Source organism: Anabrus simplex, chromosome 2 (assembly GCF_040414725.1).
Source record: "Anabrus simplex isolate iqAnaSimp1 chromosome 2, ASM4041472v1, whole genome shotgun sequence".
NCBI lineage: Eukaryota > Metazoa > Arthropoda > Insecta > Orthoptera > Tettigoniidae > Anabrus > Anabrus simplex.
Window position 1 is genome coordinate 711,783,328 of NC_090266.1, and position 21,397 is coordinate 711,804,724.

Genomic DNA, 21,397 nt, shown 5'->3' on the forward strand with positions numbered 1-21,397 from the left:
GCAACTCGAAAGAGTGGAAGTTGAAACATATTACATAATAAATAGAAGTGTTTTTATCTAATTTACTTCCTGTGTGCATATGTGTGCAGGCGCGCACGTGTGCACGAGAGAGAGACACACACAGACAGGAAACTGTATTTGAATCTGCAAATAAAATTCAGTTAATACATCCAGAATTAAAGGATCTTCATTTAGAATTCAATTTAAGATTTCAAAACAGATGTTTTGGAATCTGATTGTCAAATCTTGGTCACACCATATTTATTTGCTGCAGACAGTGTTGACTCTGACCTGACCTACAATTGGACTTCATTGATGTGGCATTGTGGTAGGGACATAAAATACAGCTGTGAGAATAAGAGGTGTGCTGTATATGTGACTTAGATATTTTTCCTCAAAAAAAAAAAAAAAAAAAAAAAAAAAAAAGTAAATAAATAAATTTAAAAATATAAAAAAAAATCCCTTCCTGCATAGGTTTGCTGCAACTTTGTTGAGCATGTTCGGCTCCACATACACCAGCAAACAACTATTTTAAATTTTGAAAACATGCATATGAAAGCAGAGAAGCCTGTTATCAGATCATATTAAATTTGAAGTGTACTCTGAGACTTAGTGTTTCTCAGACATTGACTCCACGTGTTAAAAAACTGACATAGGGGAAAAAAATGTTCTAAAATCACAAAGAACAAATAAGAGCAGCTGCTGAATTGCAAGAATAATACTTTACTACATATTTTGTTTTATATTATTTTTTGTGTGATTGCAGTATTTAAATGGACACATTATTAATACTTCATTTACATACAAACTGCACAACATGTTGTATTTATTTAAATCTAAGAATTTCATTTTTTGTCCGTATTGAACTGAGAAAGTAAGATAGATAACTTAAAGGGTCCAACTTTTCAATACAAATAAATGTTTTAAAATGTTTATTTACAGCATATTTTTACTTGGAACTAGTTTCAACGGTATTTAGCGCCATCTTCAGCCAAAATGTGAGAAATAGGCATAGGCGTATACATGCAGATGTGTACATTACACAGAATGTTACAGCATTATGATTAAATAAGAGTAAAAGAGACATAAAATAATGAATTACAAGGTCAGAAATTGTTAGTCATCAAAATGGTCCATGAAGGGTGAATCAAAACTGTACAAACATGAGTTAGGACTCAAAAACATAATCCTCCAAAAAAACATACAACGCAACCAAACCACGCGGAAGTTCGAGATGAACTTGGTATTGAAGATTCAAATTTTCCAGACACTCTTCCATTAAATGTCGCCTGCCATGAGTCGAGTATAAACATAAGTTAGGATTCAACAAACACAATCGTCTCAAAATGCACATAACATTTCAAAAAGCTTAGGATTGACATGAACTTGGCAGTTTAGGATTCAAATTTGTAGTCACTTTTTCTCTAAGTGTCAATTCAAAACAGGCTGCGTAGGGTGAAATAAAGTTGTACAAGCACGAGTTGGGACTCGATAAACTCAATCTTTTGAAATACATGTAACACACCTGAACCTTGTGTAAACTCGAGATGAACTTGGCACTTCAAGATTTGTGTTCACTTATTCATTAAATGTCACTGGTGCGAGTGTAGTACAAACACGAGTTAGGACTCAACAGATACAATCTTCTCAAAATTGCACGTGACATTTAAACCTTAGGTTCGGGATGAACTTGGCAGTTAATGATTCAAAAGTTGTAGTCACTTTTCCATTAAATGTCACATTGGACGAGCGTACTATAAACATGAGTTAGGGTTCAACATACACAAACTTTTAAAAATGCATATAACATTTCAAAACCCAAGTACAAGATGAACTTGGCAGTTAAAGATTCACATTTGTAGTAATTTTTCATTAAATGTCACTTGTTGAGGCTGTAGTAAACATTTTCATTTGACAAGAATACAAACTTCGATTTATGTAAAACGTTTCTCTGAGAGCTTTGAAGTTGACTTTGATATTATCTGTGGTCTATTGTTGCAACGTAACGTGTTCGCAGTTCAATGCGGGACCCGAGGCGGTAAAGTTATGGGGCGAGATGAAGAGGAACTGAGCGCAGTGGACAGCTTAGGTCATGGGAACAGCTATTGTTGGGGTTATATTTTGTAGTTACTCCCCATATCTTTCCATTACACAATAAAGTAGTTTGAACTCATGAGCATGTCGTTAAAAACATAAAAAAGCTGTGTTCAAATAAAACTGATTTTTGGATATGTGCACTTGCCGACACAGAAATTGAGCATGCTGAAAAATCCTAAATCCAGCTGTACATTGCAAACATTGTCACATTATTAAATGTTAAACATTATTTTATTGAAACCACCTATTCAATACTGGTTAAGTCTTTATGACTATAACAATGTCATTACATTAAGTTTGAGTATGGTACATGTTTTGCCTGGCATTGCAGGCATCATCAGTCATTAATTCTATCTCCAAGTCAGAGCTCTGAGTGGATGCTATTTTAGGATTAATCATAGTCAGTATTATTTATATAACAGTGCAAAGGTGTGATCAAGCCGTCCATGTTTTAAAGTTCTAATGTGATATTCTACTCTTGTTCACATTTAATGGAAATATATTGACTTAACTTTCATAATGTCAGTAATGAGAACGGCTTGATGCAATTGGGATTAATCGTCTGTACATTTTTACAACTTATTGAAGATTAACATGTGCTAGAACTGTTCTTAAAAACTATTTTTACACAATTTACATAATATATTCAAACTTATGGTACATTTTGGAACTGAACTGGTCGAACTTGTCCTGAAGTTTCGATGGGATGTCTTACTCATATCCTGTTAAATGGAGAAAATGCTGGTACTGGGATGGCATTGTAGTCTATTTAACTCATAGCATTTAAATATTCTTTTTATATTTGTAGTACATTGAAACATGTTCAGCTTATATGGTTTTTTGGGGAGGTCTAAGTATTCTATAGATCAGCATCACTTCTTAGAAGAATGAGCATTAATATTCAGGTGCCCTATAGTGGAATGGCAAGAATGCTGTTGGAGAGTTTGATCAAGATTTGTTAGATAACGGATTAATACATGACCGTATAAACTTGTTGTATGTTGTTTTGTTGTGGAGCTTTTTTGAGGTTATTCAGAGTAAGGTTGAAGAGCAGTTCACTGGATTTTGGATGTAGTGTGTGGCTGGTGGGTGTGTTGAAGTCTGTGGAATAAAACAAATAAGTGTGTGAGTGCTATATTAGGATGATTTATTAGTTAGTAGATTTAATGTTCTTGAAACTTACCCTTTAGATGTTAGGTGGTGGTCCTGTTGTGTTGCTTGTGTGAGGTGGTCTGAACAGTTGCTTTATCTCTGCTTCTTGTATTGTAGGTATGTGTCATTGTTGGCAGAGAGTGAGTTGGGTTATTGTTGGATTTATAGTTAAAGATTTTAAAAAAATTATTACCGTTTATGTTAAGAGATGACAATAAATTAGGAATTTGTTCCGTGACCAGGCTCTTTGTTTCTACAGTGTCATTTAGATTTTTGTTTTTATTGAAGTGTTGGTCTAAAAGGATGTAGGTGTTTTCAAATTCATTCATTAGACTACCTTTATTGATGATCTTTAAGAAAATAATCACTTGTAACACTTGTAACATCGTCACATGCAACCATGATGTTGTGGCTCCTAATTTGATATTCAGAGGCAATGAAACGATACTCGTACAGAACAGTGGTTCCCATCCTTCGTAGGTCTGTACCCTCTGTGCATCCGTAAATTATTTCACGCCCCTCTAGTGAATTACTGATTTACAAAAGTTCTAAATTTTTTGTTGAGGTTAACATCTCAAAAAATATTTTATAATGATTTTATTATTGTTAATTATGAGTGCTTAATACATATTACATATTACATGTTTCAAAGTAGTAATTATAATGCAATCACTTCACAAAGAAAGTCATGAATAACACAAATAATAATAATACAAGAAGAGAATAAAACAAATTACAGTAAATATATTACAGAGGATTCTACACGCACTGCAATTAACATTTCAAACTACATCATTTGATTTGATTTTGTAAGAGCAGAATTAACCTCAGATCACCTTCAACATCTAGCCATACTCAGTATTTTGATTTAATGTAAGCCAGGGTAGAAAATAATTTTTCACAGCAAGAGGAAGATTTTCTAGAATATATTCTTTACCCTCCTTGGACCATCGACGGCGAACATCTTGCGGATCCTTGCCTTCAACAGAGGATGCTAATATTACCAGTTTGTTATCAAACCGTTTTAAAATACAAATCTGGCCATCATTTCTCACTTCCTCATCAACAGAACCTTGACAAAGTCTTTTCAACTCTGCTTCAGACTGGAAAGTGATGTTTGAAGGGATCTGTGACTTCTTCAATGTTCCTGTTGCTTGACATTGAGCCTTGCAATGGAGAACATCTAGTAATTGAACTGAGATAAAATATGGATCCATATACAAAGTACAACCAGGAGGCATATGTTCGGCTAGTCTCACAACTACTTTTCCACCAATATCTAAATTGCTAATGTCAGGATCATTATCTTCAGTGACTTTATATCAAGAGTCCTGCATAAACAAAAAATCTAGCGGCAGACCATCCAGGGCAGTTGCTATGAAACATTTGAGACCACATGGGTTTGGTTTCTCTTTCACATACTGTCTTGCAGGTGTATGGCCATAGGAAGGAATCATCTGTTCATCAATAGCAACATTAGATTATCTTTCATTCAGCAAACATGCCACTTTGATGTATTTCTGAAGAGGTCTCGCTTTCCAAAATTTGTCTTCAGCCCGTGCATTCTCAGAAATGGTCAAATCATCCCTTAATTTTAAATTTCTCATAATCAAGAAGTATCTATCCCTTGACATGTTGTCAGCCATTTCAGGAATTCTAGTTTTCCGGGCCCAGTACATACGGATCCTGGGATACTTCAGATAGGACATAACTATTGTAATTCTTAAGAAAGTTGTTTGTTTCTGTTTCTGTTAGGCCTAGGTTCCTGCCAGTGTCCCTTATATATCTCTGGTTTGTGTGTGTGTGTGTTTTTGTGTTAGTGTTTTTATGAGAGAATCTGGAAAGTATTTATGGAAGTAATCCTGTGGCTGTAATTCCATCCTGATATGAAAGGAGTCTTCAAAATGAGGAGCTGGGGGTAAAGGTTTGAATGCACCTGATGCCACATTTTTTCAATAAGTTCTTCTCAATAAATTAGTATCCGTAGCTGGAGAAACAGATTCTGAAGGAGGAGGTGATTCTTTTGAAAATGTTAGTTCCCTTTGTGAGGTCCTGAGGGATGAAGTAGGAGAAGAATTTCAAGACTCAGGACATGTCTGAAACAAATTCTTAGATAGTGAACTGTGTGTGGCAGTCGGAGTTCTGGAAAGGATAGATGTTTCAGAAGAATCCAGATCATTTTCACTTTCATCAGTAGAGGATGATAAAGCATCATCCTGAGGAATATCAGCTAGATCAATTATATCCTCATCATCGGAAAATAGATCAGTCAGAGACATCTCCATTCAGGTTTTCCAACACAAACTCACCAAAGGGTGGGTCATCTGCAAAGTAAAATGACAGTGTCAATTGTTGACGGCTGTTTGTTTGCAGTTTCAATAATAATAGTACATACATGCATTACCATTATAGACTGTTATGCCTTTCAGCGTTCACTCTGCAAGCTTCTGTGAATTTACTAGACGTCGCCACAATCCCCTATTTGCAACTAATGCTGTGGCCTCATTTAGTTCTATACCTCTTACATTTAAATCGTTAGAAACTGAGTTTAACCATCGTCGTCTTGGTCTCCCTCTACTTCTCTTACCCTCCATAAGAGTCAGTTCAGTAGCTTAAGTGCGGCCAGTATCCAGTATTCGTGAGATAGTAGGTTTGAACCCCACTGTCGGCAGCCCTGAAGATGGTTTTCCGTGGTTTCCCATTTTCACACCAGGCAAATGCTGGGGCTGTACCTTAATTGAGGCCACGGCCGCTTCCTTCCCACTCCTAGCCCTTTCCTTTCCCATCGTCGCCATAAGACCTATCTGTGTCGGTGCGACGTAAAGCAACTAGCAATCCAATTCAAGAGTCAGTTATTCTCCTAGGTAATCTATCCTCCTCGGTTCGCCTCACATGACCCCAACACCGAAGCCGCTTTATGCATACAGCTTCATCAGTCGATTTCATTTCTAAATTAGCCTTTATCTCCTCATTCCGGGTACCCTCTTGCCATTGTTCCTGCCTGTTTGTACCAGTAATCATTCTCGCTACTTTCATGTCTGTTACTTCTAACTTATGAATAAGATATCCTGAGTCCACTCAGCTTTCGCTCCCGTAAAGCAAAGTTGGTCTGAAAACGGACAGATGTAAAGATAGTTTCGTCTGGGAGCTGACTTCCTTCTTACAGAATACTGCTGATCGCAACTGCGAGCTCACTGCATTAGCTTTACTACACCTTCATTCAATCTCACTATATTACCATCCTGGGAGAACTCACAACCTAAATACTTGAAATTATCTACCTGTTCTAGCTTTGTATCACCAATCTGATATTCATTTCTATTGAATTTCTTACCTACTGACATCAATTTAGTCTTCAAAAGGCTAATTTTCATACCATACTCATTGCACCTATTTTCAAATTGCAAGATGTTAGACTGCAGGCCTTCGGCAAAATCTGCCATGAAGACCAAGTCGTCAGCATAGGCTAGGCATCTTACTACATTTCCACCTAACTGAATCCCTCCCTGCCATTTTATACCTTTCAGGAAATGATCCATGTAAACTACGAACAGCAAAGGTGAAAGATTACAGCCTTGTCTAACCCCTGTAAGTACCCTGAACCAAGAACTCATTCTATCATCAATTCTCACTGAAGCCCAATTGTCGACATAAACGCCTTTGATTGATTTTAATAATCTCCCTTTAATTTCATAGTCCCGCAGTATGGCGAACATCTTTTCCCTCGGTACCCTGTCATATGCTTTTTCTAGATCTACGAAACATAAACAAAGCTGTCTATTCCTCTCGTAGCATTTTTAAATTATCTGGCGCATACTGAAATTCTGATCCTGACAGCCCCTCTGTGGTTTGTAACCACACTGGTTTTCATCCAACTTCTTCTCAAACACTGATTGCACCCTCCCTTCCAAGATGCCAGTGAATACTTTGCCCGGTATACTAATCAGTGAGATACCTCGATAGTTGTTGCAATCCTTCCTGTTCCCTTGCATATAGATAGGTGCAGTTACTGCTTTTGTCCAATCTGAAGGTACATTACCAACACTCCATGCTAATATTACTACTCTATAAAGCAATTTCATCCCTGCCTTCCCACTATACTTCACCATTTCAGATCTAATTTCGTCTATTCCTGCTGCTTTACGACAATGGAGTTTATTTACCATCCTTTGCACTTCCTCAAGCATAATTTCACCAACATCATTTTCCTCCTCCCCATGAGCTTGGCTGTTCGCAACACCACCAGGGAGATTTTCTTTTACGTTGAGAAGATGTTCAAAATATTCCCTCCACCTCTCCAGTGATCCCTGGGATCTATTATCAGTTCACCTGAATTACTCACAACACTGTTCATTTCCTTTTTCCCTCCCTTCCTAAGATTCTTTATTACTGTCCGGAAAGGTTTCCCTGCTGCTTGACCTAGCTTTTCCAGGTTATTACCAAAATCTTCCCAAGATTTCTTTATGGATTCAACAACTATTTGTTTCACTCTGTTTCTTTCACCTACGTACAATTCCCTGTCTGCCTCGGCCCTTGTTTGGAGCCATTTCTGTAAGCCTTCTTTTTACGTTTACAAGCTGCTCTCACTTCATCATTCCACCAAGATATTCGCCTTTTCCCATCTTTACACACAGTTGTTTCTAGGCATTCCCTTGCTGTTTCTGCTACAGCATCCCTGTATGCCACCCATTCTCTTTCTATATCTTGAACCTGCTTACTGTCTACAGTTCGAAACTTCTCACTAATCATATCCATGTACTTCTGTCTAATTTCCTCGTCCTGGAGGTTTCGTTTGCAGACAGATTTCACTTTCTCTATCCTAGGCCTAGAGATACTTAGTTCACTACAGATCAGATAGTGGTCTGTATCATCGAAAAATCCCCGGAAAACTCTTACGTTCCTGACAGATTTCCTGAACTCAAAGTCTGTTAAGATATAGTCTATTATGGATCTGGTACCCCTAGCCTCCCATGTGTAGCGATGAATAGCTTTATGCTTGAAGAATGTATTCGTGCTGCTAAACCCATACTAGCACAGAAGTCCAGCAACCACTTCCCATTCCTGTTAGCTTCCATATCTTCCCCACATTTACCAATCACCCTTTCGTATCCTTCAATTCTATTTCCAACTCTCGCATTGAAATCACCCATTAACACTATCGTATCCTTGTTGTTGACACTGACCACGATGTCGCTCAATGTTTCATAAAACTTGTCAACTTCATCCTCATCTGCACCCTCGCATGGTGAATACACCGAGACAATTCTCGTCCTAATTCCTCCAACTGCGAAATCTACCCACATCATTTGCTCATTTACGTGCCTAACAGAAATTATGTTGCGTGCAATGGCATTCCTGTAAACAGCCCTAAACCATACTCTGCTCTTCCCTTTCTAACACCCGTCAAGTACACTTTATAATCTCCTATCTCTTCCTCGTTATCTCCCCTTACCTGAATATCACTTACTCCTACCACATCCAGATGCATCCTCTTTGCTGACTCAGACAGTTCTACTTTCTTTCTTCCATAAGTCCCGTTAATATTGATAGCTCCCCATCGAATTCCATTTCTTTCACCAAGTTGTTTCTAAGGAGTCCCTCGCCTGTCAAATGGGAGTGGGACTCCGTTACTCCCATGGGTCCGAGGCTTGCTTAGAATGTTCTGAGCTCGGTAAATTCATGAAGCAGGATGCTACCCTACTTGCACATAGTCCAAGTGAGGATCTGTCCTCTAATGAGTTATGGACCACCGGTGGATTGTATAGTCCTAGCCCCCTGAGCACTAGGAGGGCCACGACTCAGAATATGTCCGAGATGCCCACTCCCATTCCATAGCAACTGGTATCCCGACTCTCAGGAGCACTTACTACGCCACTCAACCATTGCCCATGTTTCACGAACTGGTTCTGCTCCATTCTTCCTCCTAGAAACCACCATTTTCAAACAGTTGGCATCACTTGTGAGTTCCTCCAAATTGTTCAACACATGCTCAGAAAATAGCGCCAACTGTTGTTAATATCACGCAGTGTTAGCAAACTATTATAATAATTCCTTGATGGTCTCCTGTGAATTTCAAAAGTACGTTGTTGGTGTCTCCTACAGGAGAGACTAGGACTTAGGAGGTTATGGTACAGTACAAACAGTATACAAAACATCATTTTTTGTTGTTTGGCAAAAAATAATTAATGTTCTTTTGCTTTTGAGATTCTTTTAATTTCTTTCGTATACAAGTACAAATGTTCCGGTGCAACAACATTACTATAATTAAAATTTCCCTGTTAAACATAATATAAAAGATTTTCAACACTTTCCAATGCTGAAGCATGACGCATACGTGCATCAAACCCATAATCATTCGCCAATTTGTTTACTGATTCTCCTTTCTCATACTTCTCAATTAATTTAAGCTTTTATTTTAAAGTTAAAATCACTTCTTCACTTGTTAGCCATGATTGCTATCACAGAACACCAGCAAAGGTCTGCTATACAGTATATTCTCGAACAAAGCATGCCACAAGTGCACACATAGTCTAGAGCACGCTCAAATTTCAAGCATGCAGTTCACATATATTCAAACCGCCATGATAAAAATAAAGGAAATAAAATAAAACTAATGATACAATAAAACTCTGGGGGTTGCACTGATAACCTGCAAACCAGGTAATCTGCACCCGGATTATCGGGAGTTTGCTGTATTTAAATATAATATTGGACCAAGAAGTTGGCTGTAAAACAACTAATACAAGAAGAAAAGAGAAAGTGCTGGGATGACTTTACTACCAGAATAGAGGAAGACTGCCAAGGAAATAGGAAGCTACCATAAAAAGTGGTAAAATGTAAAAGAAGTGAATATGGAACCTTGCGCTGGAAACAAAAAATGGTAGTTTGATAAGATTAGAGGAAGGGGTCAGAGATGAAATTATGTAGTACATCAACATGTTGTTAAATGGAGATGGAGTAAACACCATCAACTACTGAAGAAAAGATGAAATTCAGAAAAACCAACCCCCATTAACATGGCCTGAAGTTGAAACACCGCTAAAGTACTCGCAAAATGGAAAATCCTTGGGCTTCGATGATCTCACTGCAGATATGATAAAGGCAGGTGGAATACAAAGCTTAAATTGGCTTTAAATTGGCTCTTGGCGATCTGCGTGATTTTCGTAGTTCTGTATGCTTGTAGGATAGTCATTGGATGGATGATCGATTTATGTTTATAAAATGTACTTGTGTAGGAAATGACATTTATTTACAGAGTATTTTGCACTTTCACAGAAGATCATGATCTGCCTTGTCAAACATCAGTATTTATTTCCTGTCTGCAGAATGACACTGACATAAAGTCTGCACATTACATGCTTTAGTCACAGCACTGGGGGGTCGGTTTGAGCTACAGAGACCCTATGCGCACCCGTTCTCGACTGCCATTATGTCTCAAACTAGCCCACAGCAGGCACGTTAGCCAGTATGGGCTAAGGCAGCAAACACGATGGTATTAGCTGAGCTGAGGGGATGAAATTGTCAGAGCTGCTAGCCAAGTCAGCTCAGGGCTGGACCCTATGAGAATTACACCTCATTAGGTCATCCAGCTTTGGGTATTGATACTGGCAGGAGAAATACAAGAAGGTAAAGGTTCAAATTACAAAAAAAACATCGGTAATTTGCTATTCCTTTAATTTGGGGATTTATCATCGGTGACCTGCATTTAGGGCTGTCGCCTAGGTGGCAGATTCCCTATCAATTGTTTACCTAGCTTTTTCTTCAGTGATGTGTTTAATGTGTAGGAATATGGTATATAGCCACAATTGTAACCAGACATGCTTTATGTACACTTCATTTTAGGTCTAGGAAGTGGTGGTGGCGGGTGGTATGTGTATTTAAGTTACAATAATTTATCATTTCAGTTCATTTTATTAGTGAAGCTGTTATTTTAATTACACGTTCACACATTATGAGTTTAGTCATAAAGATATTCTAAGACTAGATTTACATTTTAATGTTGGTGCATATTTATGGTGTATAACGTTGTTAATGCTCTTTCTGCTCCTTTTATTTTGTTCCTCTTTTCAGTGTTAATTTCCATATCTTCAGGGATGCCTAACCACAGTGCTTCTATCCAGGTAATTTTGGTTTAATTATGAATTTGTAATCTTTTATTGGAATTCTTGGCTGTACCTTCTTTCATTTTATAATTAAAAATTGCATTCTTTTCTTTGCAGCTTTGTGTTCAGAAACTTAGAATTTTGATAGAAGACTCAGATCAAAACTGTAAGTATTATAATTATTTGTATTACAAAAGGGGAATTTCATGAATTTTTGCTTCTGACACCTTCCTGTCATAATTGTGGCATCTTATGGATAAAATAATTACTCTTAGCTGAAAATAAAAAAGCAACATCTTGCAAACAATGAATGAGAAAGTATATTCAGGTGGCATTTCTAGAAGGACTGCTGGGCTGAGTGGCTCTGACGGTTGAGGTGCTGGCTTTCTGACCCCAACTTGGCAGGTTCGATCCTGGCTCAGTGTAGTGGTATTTGAAGATGCTCGTGTCGGTCTGGCACGTAAAAGAACTCCTGTGGAAATAATAATAATAATAATAATAATAATAATAATAATAATAATAATAATAATAATAATAAATAGAATGGCTAGGCATGATATAGCTCTGTGGAAGATTCAAGACTGAATATGAGGAGTGTATCAGTTGCACACCTGCATACTGTAAATAGCATGTAGCTTTCAGTGCCGTATTTTGTTTCAAAATTGTGTTCATTGTTTCTTTAAAGGAAAATGAATGAGGCTGTGTAATTGATCTCCGTGTAGTCAGATGATCATGTTGAAGAATTGCAGAATATGTTGGACAAGAAATGTAGGCAGTATTTTCATTGTTGGTGCTGTTGCTCAGGGGAGGGTGCCCATGTCCGCACAAGTGATTTCAACAGCAGCGGCATACAGATGCATGTCACGAATGTTGCCTCGTAGGAGTAAAAGTAGTGGACTGCATAACAGCTTTGGAACATGTTTGAGGCATTGCCCCACTAGAGTTACTGACTTGGACCATCTGCAAGTACTTGTTTTAAGCTGGTTTCTGATCACTGTTGTTGCTTGGCAGACTTCTACTCATGCCTCAAGGACATGAATAAGGACTCTTGGTCATCTCATGCAAAGGCAAGCAGTAATTATGACCCTGATTGATTGGGACAAGATGTTACGCGAACCCGTCTTCTACCATGTGGATACAGAACATTGTTTCACGACAATCGATACATTGGCTACAACACGGAGGTTAACATCTCAGTCGTATTTCCTGAAGGAATTATCAGTTGAAGGAGAAAACAGTCTGTTTACCTATCGAACCATTCATAACTGAGTAGGTAAGCAGTGCTTTGAAGTAGGATAAAAAATGGTGTTTGGATGGTTTCATCTCTGAACACAGTTCATCGTTCTCTCTGTCATTATACAGTGTGATTCACCAGCCCCTTCCAGTATCATTTGCTGCAGCCCAACTAACGTGCACATGGTTATAGGGGTGCTATTCACCTGCAGGTGTACTGTATGGTACTGGGCACATCTTGCACAGTTGCTAGCGAAATGTTATATCATCAGTTCGCAAAACATGACTCCTTGAAATCGTGTAGCAACCTCCTTTTACCATGTGACTATGTTAATGTGTCGTGCGTCGTGACCGGGTGTAACGAAGAGGGGAATCAATGCATACAATTAGGTAACAGTGCAGTAATTAATGTCTTAAACACCGAACCGGGTGGCGTATGTACTCTGCTCTTGTCATACTACCAGCATGTTTTCCAGCAATATAGCGTAGCGGATGTGGTTAGGCGTTCACCTAGTAGTCGACGGACCGGGCGAGTTGGCCGTGCGCGTAGAGGCGCGCGGCTGTGAGCTTGCATCCGGGAGATAGTAGGTTCGAATCCCACTATCGGCAGCCCTGAAAATGGTTTTCCGTGGTTTCCCATTTTCACACCAGGCAAATGCTGGGGCTGTTCCTTAATTAAGGCCACGGCCGCTTCCTTCCAACTCCTAGGCCTTTCCTATCCCATCGTCGCCATAAGACCTATCTGTGTCGGTGCGACGTAAAGCCCATAGCAAAAAAAAAGTAGTCGACGGAATGTGCCAGTGACGGTTCGAATCCTGCCTTGTTAGAGCCCTGCACGGATGTGGATAACTGCGAAGTTAGTGTCATGATTAATGCAAACTGTATGACAGTGCAGATAATTTATAAATAATGAAGTTTATTGATTTTCATTCAGGTAAAACCCCTGTGGATGGGGGACGCAGACGAAGAATACACCCACAGTATCCCCTGCTTTCGTAAGAGGCGACTAAAAGGGGTGAGCAAGGGATGATTGTATTAGAGCCATGAAACTACTTGTGATTAGTACCATCATACGGGGAACACCATGGGTTGCCTTTACTTGCGATTAGTACCACTATAATGGAATAATATCAATAAGTTAATTTATTGAATTTACCACCTAATCATCAATACGGATCAAGAATGATATTTATCACATGTAATAGTACCACTATGTTAGGTACACAATAGGTTTGTGATTAGTAGCAGCAGAGAGTGGTTCACTGTGGGTTTCCAGTACCCGTGATTAGTACCATTGTGAGAAACACCACGGGCCTGGGCGTTGCCTGTGATTAGTGCCATTATATGAGCAACACCGTGGATCTGCGTTGCCTGTGATTCATACCCACTATATGAGGAACACTACGGGAATACTGGCAACCGTGATTAGTACACCTAGGTGAGGAACACCCTGGGTTTGCGTTACTTATGAGTGGCACCATTATGTGAGAAACACCATAGGTCTGTGTTACCTGTGCAACGTACAATACTTGTGAGTAGCACCATCACGTGTGGAACACTGTGAGTCTACGCAACTGTTGATTAGTACCGCAACATGACAAATACCGTACTTCTACTTTACTAGCAAAAGTACCATTATGAGGGGCCATTGACTTGGATTTTGGACCCCTTTGGACAACAAGCATCCTCGATTCAGGATTGTGCTTTAGAAGCGGTCCTTTGGTCAGTAATACCATTGTTTATGATAGTGTCTGGGTCGGATCCACTGATTGTTTTAAATTCATATCCATCCATTCATTCTTCATCACATTTTTTATTCTGGTCGGTGGATGATTTAGAACTTTTAAATTGTTATTACATTTTGTACCATTAGCGGCCGATGACCTAGATGTTAGGCCCCTTTAAACAACAAGCATCATCATCACTCAGGTAAACCCTTATTTTTGCTTGTGGTTAGGCAGCCCTTGACCATAGTATGGTGATATGTAAAGAGCCTAGAGACCATAAAGCCGTAAATTTGACCTAAGCCTAACTGGCCCCTCTCCATAATTAATGGAAGGAAGCAACAAAGCTCAATATGTGGGTAGTTATTGCAAGAGAAAGACCCTCATAAACCTGTGTCTGTAGGGGTCCTGGTGCTAGGTACCGGGCGTATTGTTTTATGTTAACACATCTATCCGTTTCAATACCTTGGGTGTAGTATACTGTAGGGTTGGGCACTATGTCCCTGTTTTGGCACACTGTGCCGGTGCACAGTTATGTTCCGCTGTTCCAGAACACCGAGTGTCAATTGTTCCAAAACATTCTCAAGCGAGCCGGAGACACTGACTCGCTGTCCCGCCAGAAGCGCTACTATGCACTGCCCTTCGCCTACTAGCTGAACTGTGCAGTGGGCGCACGGGACGTGGGACTGTAACTGCGCAGTGTAGAGAGAATTTCGAGAGGGAACATTACATGCTCCGCGCCAGTGGTAATGTGCCTGTACGAAACGTGCTGTGTGGTGTGTGTCTGTGTGTAGTTATGGCCATGGTCCAGCATAAAGCTGCAGCGAACGTGAACGAACAGTTGGAACACTGAAATTCGTGCCCAATAATCACGTTTAAAGGCTGCTTTTAGGTTAAGATTTTTCTGGTCAATATAAAATACACACAACACAGTTATACTGGCAGTACAGCTGTTTACAAATGTCACAATGTTATTTTCACCAATTAAAAGTATACTCACACAGTTACAGAAACATTCGTCAGTGCTCTATTCACGTACACAATATACAAGCGGAACACGAAAATAAAAACTGTGGGATGTTTAAGTTTGAAATGTCTTGTGATTGTGCCGGTTGAAGGTCCCTTCGCAGACAAAATAGAACATAAATTGCATTTCACTCTGTCCGGTTTTCTTCTAGTAAAAGTCCTGAACAGGACTCCGATGCAACGTTATGCAAAGTTTACAGTCTTTCGTACGGTTTAATTACTTTCATGCTGTTATGCTCTCTGCACTTCGAATTCCTTCCCTCTCAACTTCAATTTACTTTCTGTAATATCTCGAAAATTTCCCTAAACACGTTTTCGGGGATTGATGTTAAAAATTAATTTGGACTTTAAGGAAACTTTTAAGCCCAAGAAAAATATAGGTCATCGCTTTGAAATTAAAGATATAACTGGATGAAAAAATGTTGACACTCCAGCACAGGGCAGCACACAGCCAAAGCCAACTAATCTATCTAGTGCGGCCTTGACACAGCATGTTTGGTTCAGGCACATTCCAGCTAAAGCGGAGCATATCATGTTGCCTCTTGAAGTTCTCTCTAGGACGCAGTTACAGTCCTGTGTCCCGTGTCTCGGCACTCTGTACCAAAACACTCCACCTCAAGCTCCTAATGTTGCGGAACAAGTGAATGTTCCAGTCTGCCCAACCCTAGTATACTGTAGTTAAATATTTACAATATCCGTGGATAACCATTAGTGGATGGGGATGATCATTCGCGGATGCAAGTACAGATGAAGGAAGTGCGGATGCGAAGCAGATGCGGATAATAATTTGTATATCCGCGCAGGGCTCTATGCATGGTTCAAATATTTTTGAATCAGTATGATGTTTGAATACGTAAACACAAGCCCACATTTACCACATTCAAACAGTAGAATGACGCTGTTATTCATCTTGTGCCCTGCGTATACTCTGCTGGTTAGGGCCTGAATGTACTTCAATCTCTGCTGTCTTTCGGCATGTTTTCCACATAGGAATACGTTGACATGCTCCTCATTCATGGGGAAGTAAGACAAAACTCGTGCAAGGAACTACGTCTGTACTAGGAACGGTATCCCGACAGGCGACACCCGGCTGCTACGACATTCCGCTTTGTTGAAAGACGCCTAAGGACAACACGCGTGATTTCCAAACAGCCACCAGTCCGTGATAGGCCTGTTACATCGGGTGAAACAGAAGAGGCCATTTTGGAGGCAGCTTGTAATAATCCACACATCAGTACAAGGGCGATTGCATGACAGGTGAACACCAGCCAGCCGTCTGTCTGGCGAATACTGCATGAACATAAATTTTACCCATGCCATCTTGAGCTACACCAAAGGCTCCATGGGCGGGATTTCGAAGCTCGAATGGAGTTCTGTTCGTGGCTATTAGGCAGGCTGGACAATGATGCACCACTCGTATCGCATATCTTGTTCTTGGATGAATCTTGTTCTTGGACGAATCACGCTTCCACAATAATGGAAACGTCAATTGACACACCTGCACTATTGGAGTCCGGGTAATCCTCACTGGGTGCGACAGGCGGCCCATAAAGTACGATTGGAAGTGAATGTTTGGTGTGGAATCTTGGGGGATCGCCTGATTGGACCTTACTTCTTTGAGGGCCATTGGACTGGCCTATGCTACCTGCACTTTCTGCGTCAGGAACTCCTACTGCTGTTGGAGGATGTGCCCTTGCACAATCGTTTGACACTGTGGTTGCAACAGGATGGGGCTCCACCACATTCGACTTTGCCCATTCGTAACCATCTGCCAGGGAAATGGATAGGACAAGGGGACCCTGTTTCTTGGCCTCATAGATCACTGGATTTAACGCCGTTAGACTTCTTCTTGTGGGGACATTTGAAGAAAGTCGTTTACACTCAAGCACCGGAAAACCCCGACCAGCTCCAGCAACTCATCACGGGTGCCTGCCGAACAATTACACCTGAAATGGTTCAGCTCGCAAGATGATCTATTGGACACCGGGCCCGAATATCCATAAACCAAAACGGTCATCACATCGAGCATTTGCTGTGATAAAACATTGTCAGGGCACTTGTGTTCCTGTTATTTCCAGTCTATATGTGTCCAGCCTGCTAACTAATCGACCCTTCTTAGGGCCACAAACATATTCATTCGTACACAGTTTGCATGAAAGCGAGTATTGAACTTACATTGTGTGCAGTACGTATTAAACAAATATTCAAAAATTTGTAATCTTCGCCCCAGCCTCGAACCTCCCGCCTGACAAGTAAGCCTGCTCTGCCACGCCTTTATCACTACACTACGGTTCTGTACGGCACACTGGGCAGCTTATAGCAAGTATTAAGTTTACTGCAGTCACAATATCAATTTGGTGTTTCACCGGCGTGTCAGGTTCACATGATCTAGAAGACACACGCATGTCTTCCAGTGTTTAATAAGAGTATAACATTACGGCGTCCTATCATGGTGAGGCGGTAAATACCAAGATCTGGTTGTGATGTCTGAGCATACCGGCAGGGCAGATGTTTTCAGGATGGAATTAATATTGTGGGTTGCATAAAACTACATTGGAAGGGGTGGCTGAATCACCCTGTATTGAATTCTAACATTTCATCCTCCTCCTTTCCCCCCTTATCCAGCTCCTGCTGGGTCGGGGCATTAATGGCAATTCTCCACCTTCCTCTCTCTCCTTCCACCACTCCTCTGTCATCATTTTATCCCAGTCCAGGTTTCTTCTTCTTGCACTCCTCTTTATTGAATCCATCTGAGACATGTGTAGAATCTCTTGGAGGTGGAAAGTTTTTGTAGAAGATTTTATTTGTAAATCTTTTTAAGTAATGCTTTCTGTATGATCTGGAGTGTTGTGCTAGAATATTTTATTTGCATTCCGTTTAGCTACCTAACCTGTACAGTGTATAATATTGTTGTAGCATTTTGTATTTGTAACTACTAGATTATTGTGCTATATTTACTGGAACAGTCCAGAAAGGTTGTGACGTGAACCTTTGGAACAGGGTGTGTCGGCCTTTGTTCAGTTATGGTTCTAGAAATATGTCCTCTCTATTCTGGAATATGGAAGGTTCGCGATTGAGGTCTGTATAAGTGTTTGAGAAAGTTGTATAAAGATCGCGACCACAGAAAAAGTTGTGATTGGTAAATCCGGGTGGCGACAGGCAAGCTCCTGTGTTCTGATTGGCTACTCCAAGGCCAGATTTCCATTTAAAAGGGGAGCAAGGCAGCATTTCGTCTGTCTTTAAGTCGTTGGTCTTTGGTCTGTCATTGGTCTGTCGATTTGTTCTCTCGTCTGCCGAAGTTTTGACGTCGTCGGTGCCTCCTCGCTGCCAGCATGGGCTGCCTTAGGGTAAGCACTGTTGTTGTCTGTCCCGTTTCAATTTGCATTTAATTTTCATTGGTGTATCACACAGGAGATTGCCCTAATCGCCACTCTATCGATCAGATGTTGTGAAAAGCACGTTTAGTTTCACTCTAAATTGTAATAGCATATTGTGTTTCCTCTTACCTTCAAGATTGTACCTGTAGGTTTTGATTTGTGCTGAGATGTATTTGCTTAACTCTTTGGAATTAAGGCAAAGCTCTTGTCAAGGAACATTCAATTTGTATTTGTCAAAGAACGTCTAATTCGTGCGTCGTGTGTATCTAGATTTTCTGTACAGCTGAATTTGTTTCGGAAGTTTAATATGTATTGTCGAATTTTGAAAAATTATATTTTAAAAACAAGAGATCACTGTTGATTTTTTGGAAAACCGCAACCTTCACATCTTTATGGCCTTTGGTAAAGTTTCCCAGTCTCCTTTCCACGTTCCTTGTTTATTACTATCAAGTTGCCCCCACTGATACTTGTGTTGTTTTTCTGCGCAGTTCATCAGATGTTTAGTGTGTGTAGTGTTGAAGGTACCGTGTGATTGCTTTTATTTTCCTCCCTTTAACTGTTTTGTATAGCCGCTGTAGTAATGGTTACACCATCTACCTCGTTCTAGGTTTTGCTTAATCTCCATCATCTGTTTTGGTATTCTTTTCTCCTCCATCCTCTTTAATGTGCAAACCATCACTCCTATCAATTTTCTCATTTAGGTTTTCCATTCCAACCTCCTTTCTTGCATCATCGTTTCTCAATCTGTCTTTCCTACCATACTTCTTAGTTATTTAATTTTGCTGACCTGAATTCTACTCTCCTCCCTACTTGTCATTGTCCAAATGTCAGCTGCATTAGTCAGTATGTTTCCATAACACATTTTATACATTATCCCTTTACACTTCCTTGGTACTTCCTTATTCCAGACAAGGTTTCTTTCACTCTGGTAGAATGCATTGCCCTCTTGCACCCCCTTGCTAATCTCCATGTCCAGCCTTGTATTCTGTGTGGATTCACTCCCTAAGTATTTGAAACTGTCCACAATTTCAAGGCTTTGACCACCAATTTTCACATTACCTTACCCTTGTCTTTCTCCACTTAATATCACTATGGTCTTGCTTTGCTCTGCGCTCATTTTCTTGCCATACTTTTCAGTTTTCCCATTCAGTACATCAAGTTGTTTCTGTACTTTTTTGCTGTTTGTTCCCCAGACCACAATATAGTCTGCAAATATTAGTAACTTCATTTCCGTATTCTGATATGCTTCTTTTTGTCTCCTTTATGATTTCATCCATGACTTTTAGAAACAAAAGAGGTGACAGTACACTCCCCTGTTGACTACCGGGCGAGTTGGCCGTGCGGTTAGGGTCGCGCAGCTGTGAGCTTGCATCTGGGAGATAGTGGGTTCGAACCCCACTGTCGGCAGCCCTGAAGATGGTTTTCCGTGGTTCCCATTTTCACACCAGGCAAATGCTGGGGTTGTATCTTAAGGCCATGGCCGCTTCCTTCCCATTCCTAGGCCTTTCCTGTCCCATAGTCGCCATAAGACCTATCAGTGTCGGTGCGATGTAAAGCAACTAGCAAAAAAAAAAAAAAATCCTCCCCTGTTGTAGTCCAGTTTCAGTTCTAAACCATACCATCTATGAATGTCATGACCAGATCCTTTCCATATTCCCAATTCTTTTCCAATAATTGTCTCATGCTGAAGATTGTGTCCATTGTAGATTTTCCACTTTTAAAGCCATAAATGTTCCTCTTGCAACTCTCCAAAATATAGTATAGATTTATTGAATATAACAGACATTCGCCCAGTTACAATGTTCCAACATGCCAAATTCAAAAATAACAGCAGAAATGAACATTGGAATACAAACAAATAAAATCATACTAAATCTACTATGTGACCCCTCACACATGGGCGGATAGCCAGCTCCACATGCAAGATGCCACCCCTACATCTAACTAAACTCATTACTTAAATATGTTAAAGCTATACTAATTCTATTCTAAATCTGACTGGCCGTGTCATCCCACCCTGGTGAGGAACAAGCCACCCTCCCTGGGATGACATGACCAGCCGTGTCTCGTGAGGCCATAACCTTGATCTCACAGACCCTTTGAGCTGAAAATGTTAATTCCTCACCACTAAATTATGCAACAGCCAACTATCTTTCTACCTGTCTTCTCATTTTCCTCTCTAATACCCTTTCCAAATATCCTTTCCAGTATATTTGCCACTTTTGATAAGAGTATGAATCCTCTTTTGTTATCACACACTTTTTTGTCCCCATTCATAAAGACTGGTGTTGTTATTCCTTTCCCCACTCTTCTGGCACATGTTTCTACTTCCATATGCACTTTAGCAATCTGTACATGTATTGTAGTCCAACACGTCCAGCAGCATTTATCAGTTCCACACTAATTTCGTCCATCCCTGGTACCTTCCCCATTTTCACTTTACGGAATGCTAATTCCACCTGTAACATTGTTGTGTAATATTCTATTGTTGAACCTCCTCTGCACAATTTTTCACATTTAGCATTTTATCAAAATACTCCTTCTTTGAGAAAAGTCTCCCATAGTGCATTGGCACTGCCGGTGGCTCCAATTAGCCTACGCTTTGGCCTCCACGATATGCACTAGCCATGCGTCTTGGTAGGTGTGCTAGGTACCAAATGGTGAGCCCAGCCTAGCACACAGGGGC

The 21,397-nt window shown here is 40.1% G+C and overlaps 1 protein-coding gene across 1 annotated transcript in view; it reads left to right on the forward strand.

Annotated features, from left to right (window-relative positions):
- g (adaptor-related protein complex 3, delta 1 subunit-like garnet) overlaps positions 1 to 21,397 on the forward strand; it is a 580,467-nt gene that overhangs the window by 204,367 nt on the left and 354,703 nt on the right. The window contains exons 9-10 of the mRNA XM_067141336.2: positions 11,320 to 11,369; positions 11,469 to 11,517. Coding sequence (XP_066997437.1) covers positions 11,320 to 11,369; positions 11,469 to 11,517 — 99 coding nt within the window. The remainder of the gene's footprint in view (positions 1 to 11,319; positions 11,370 to 11,468; positions 11,518 to 21,397) is intronic.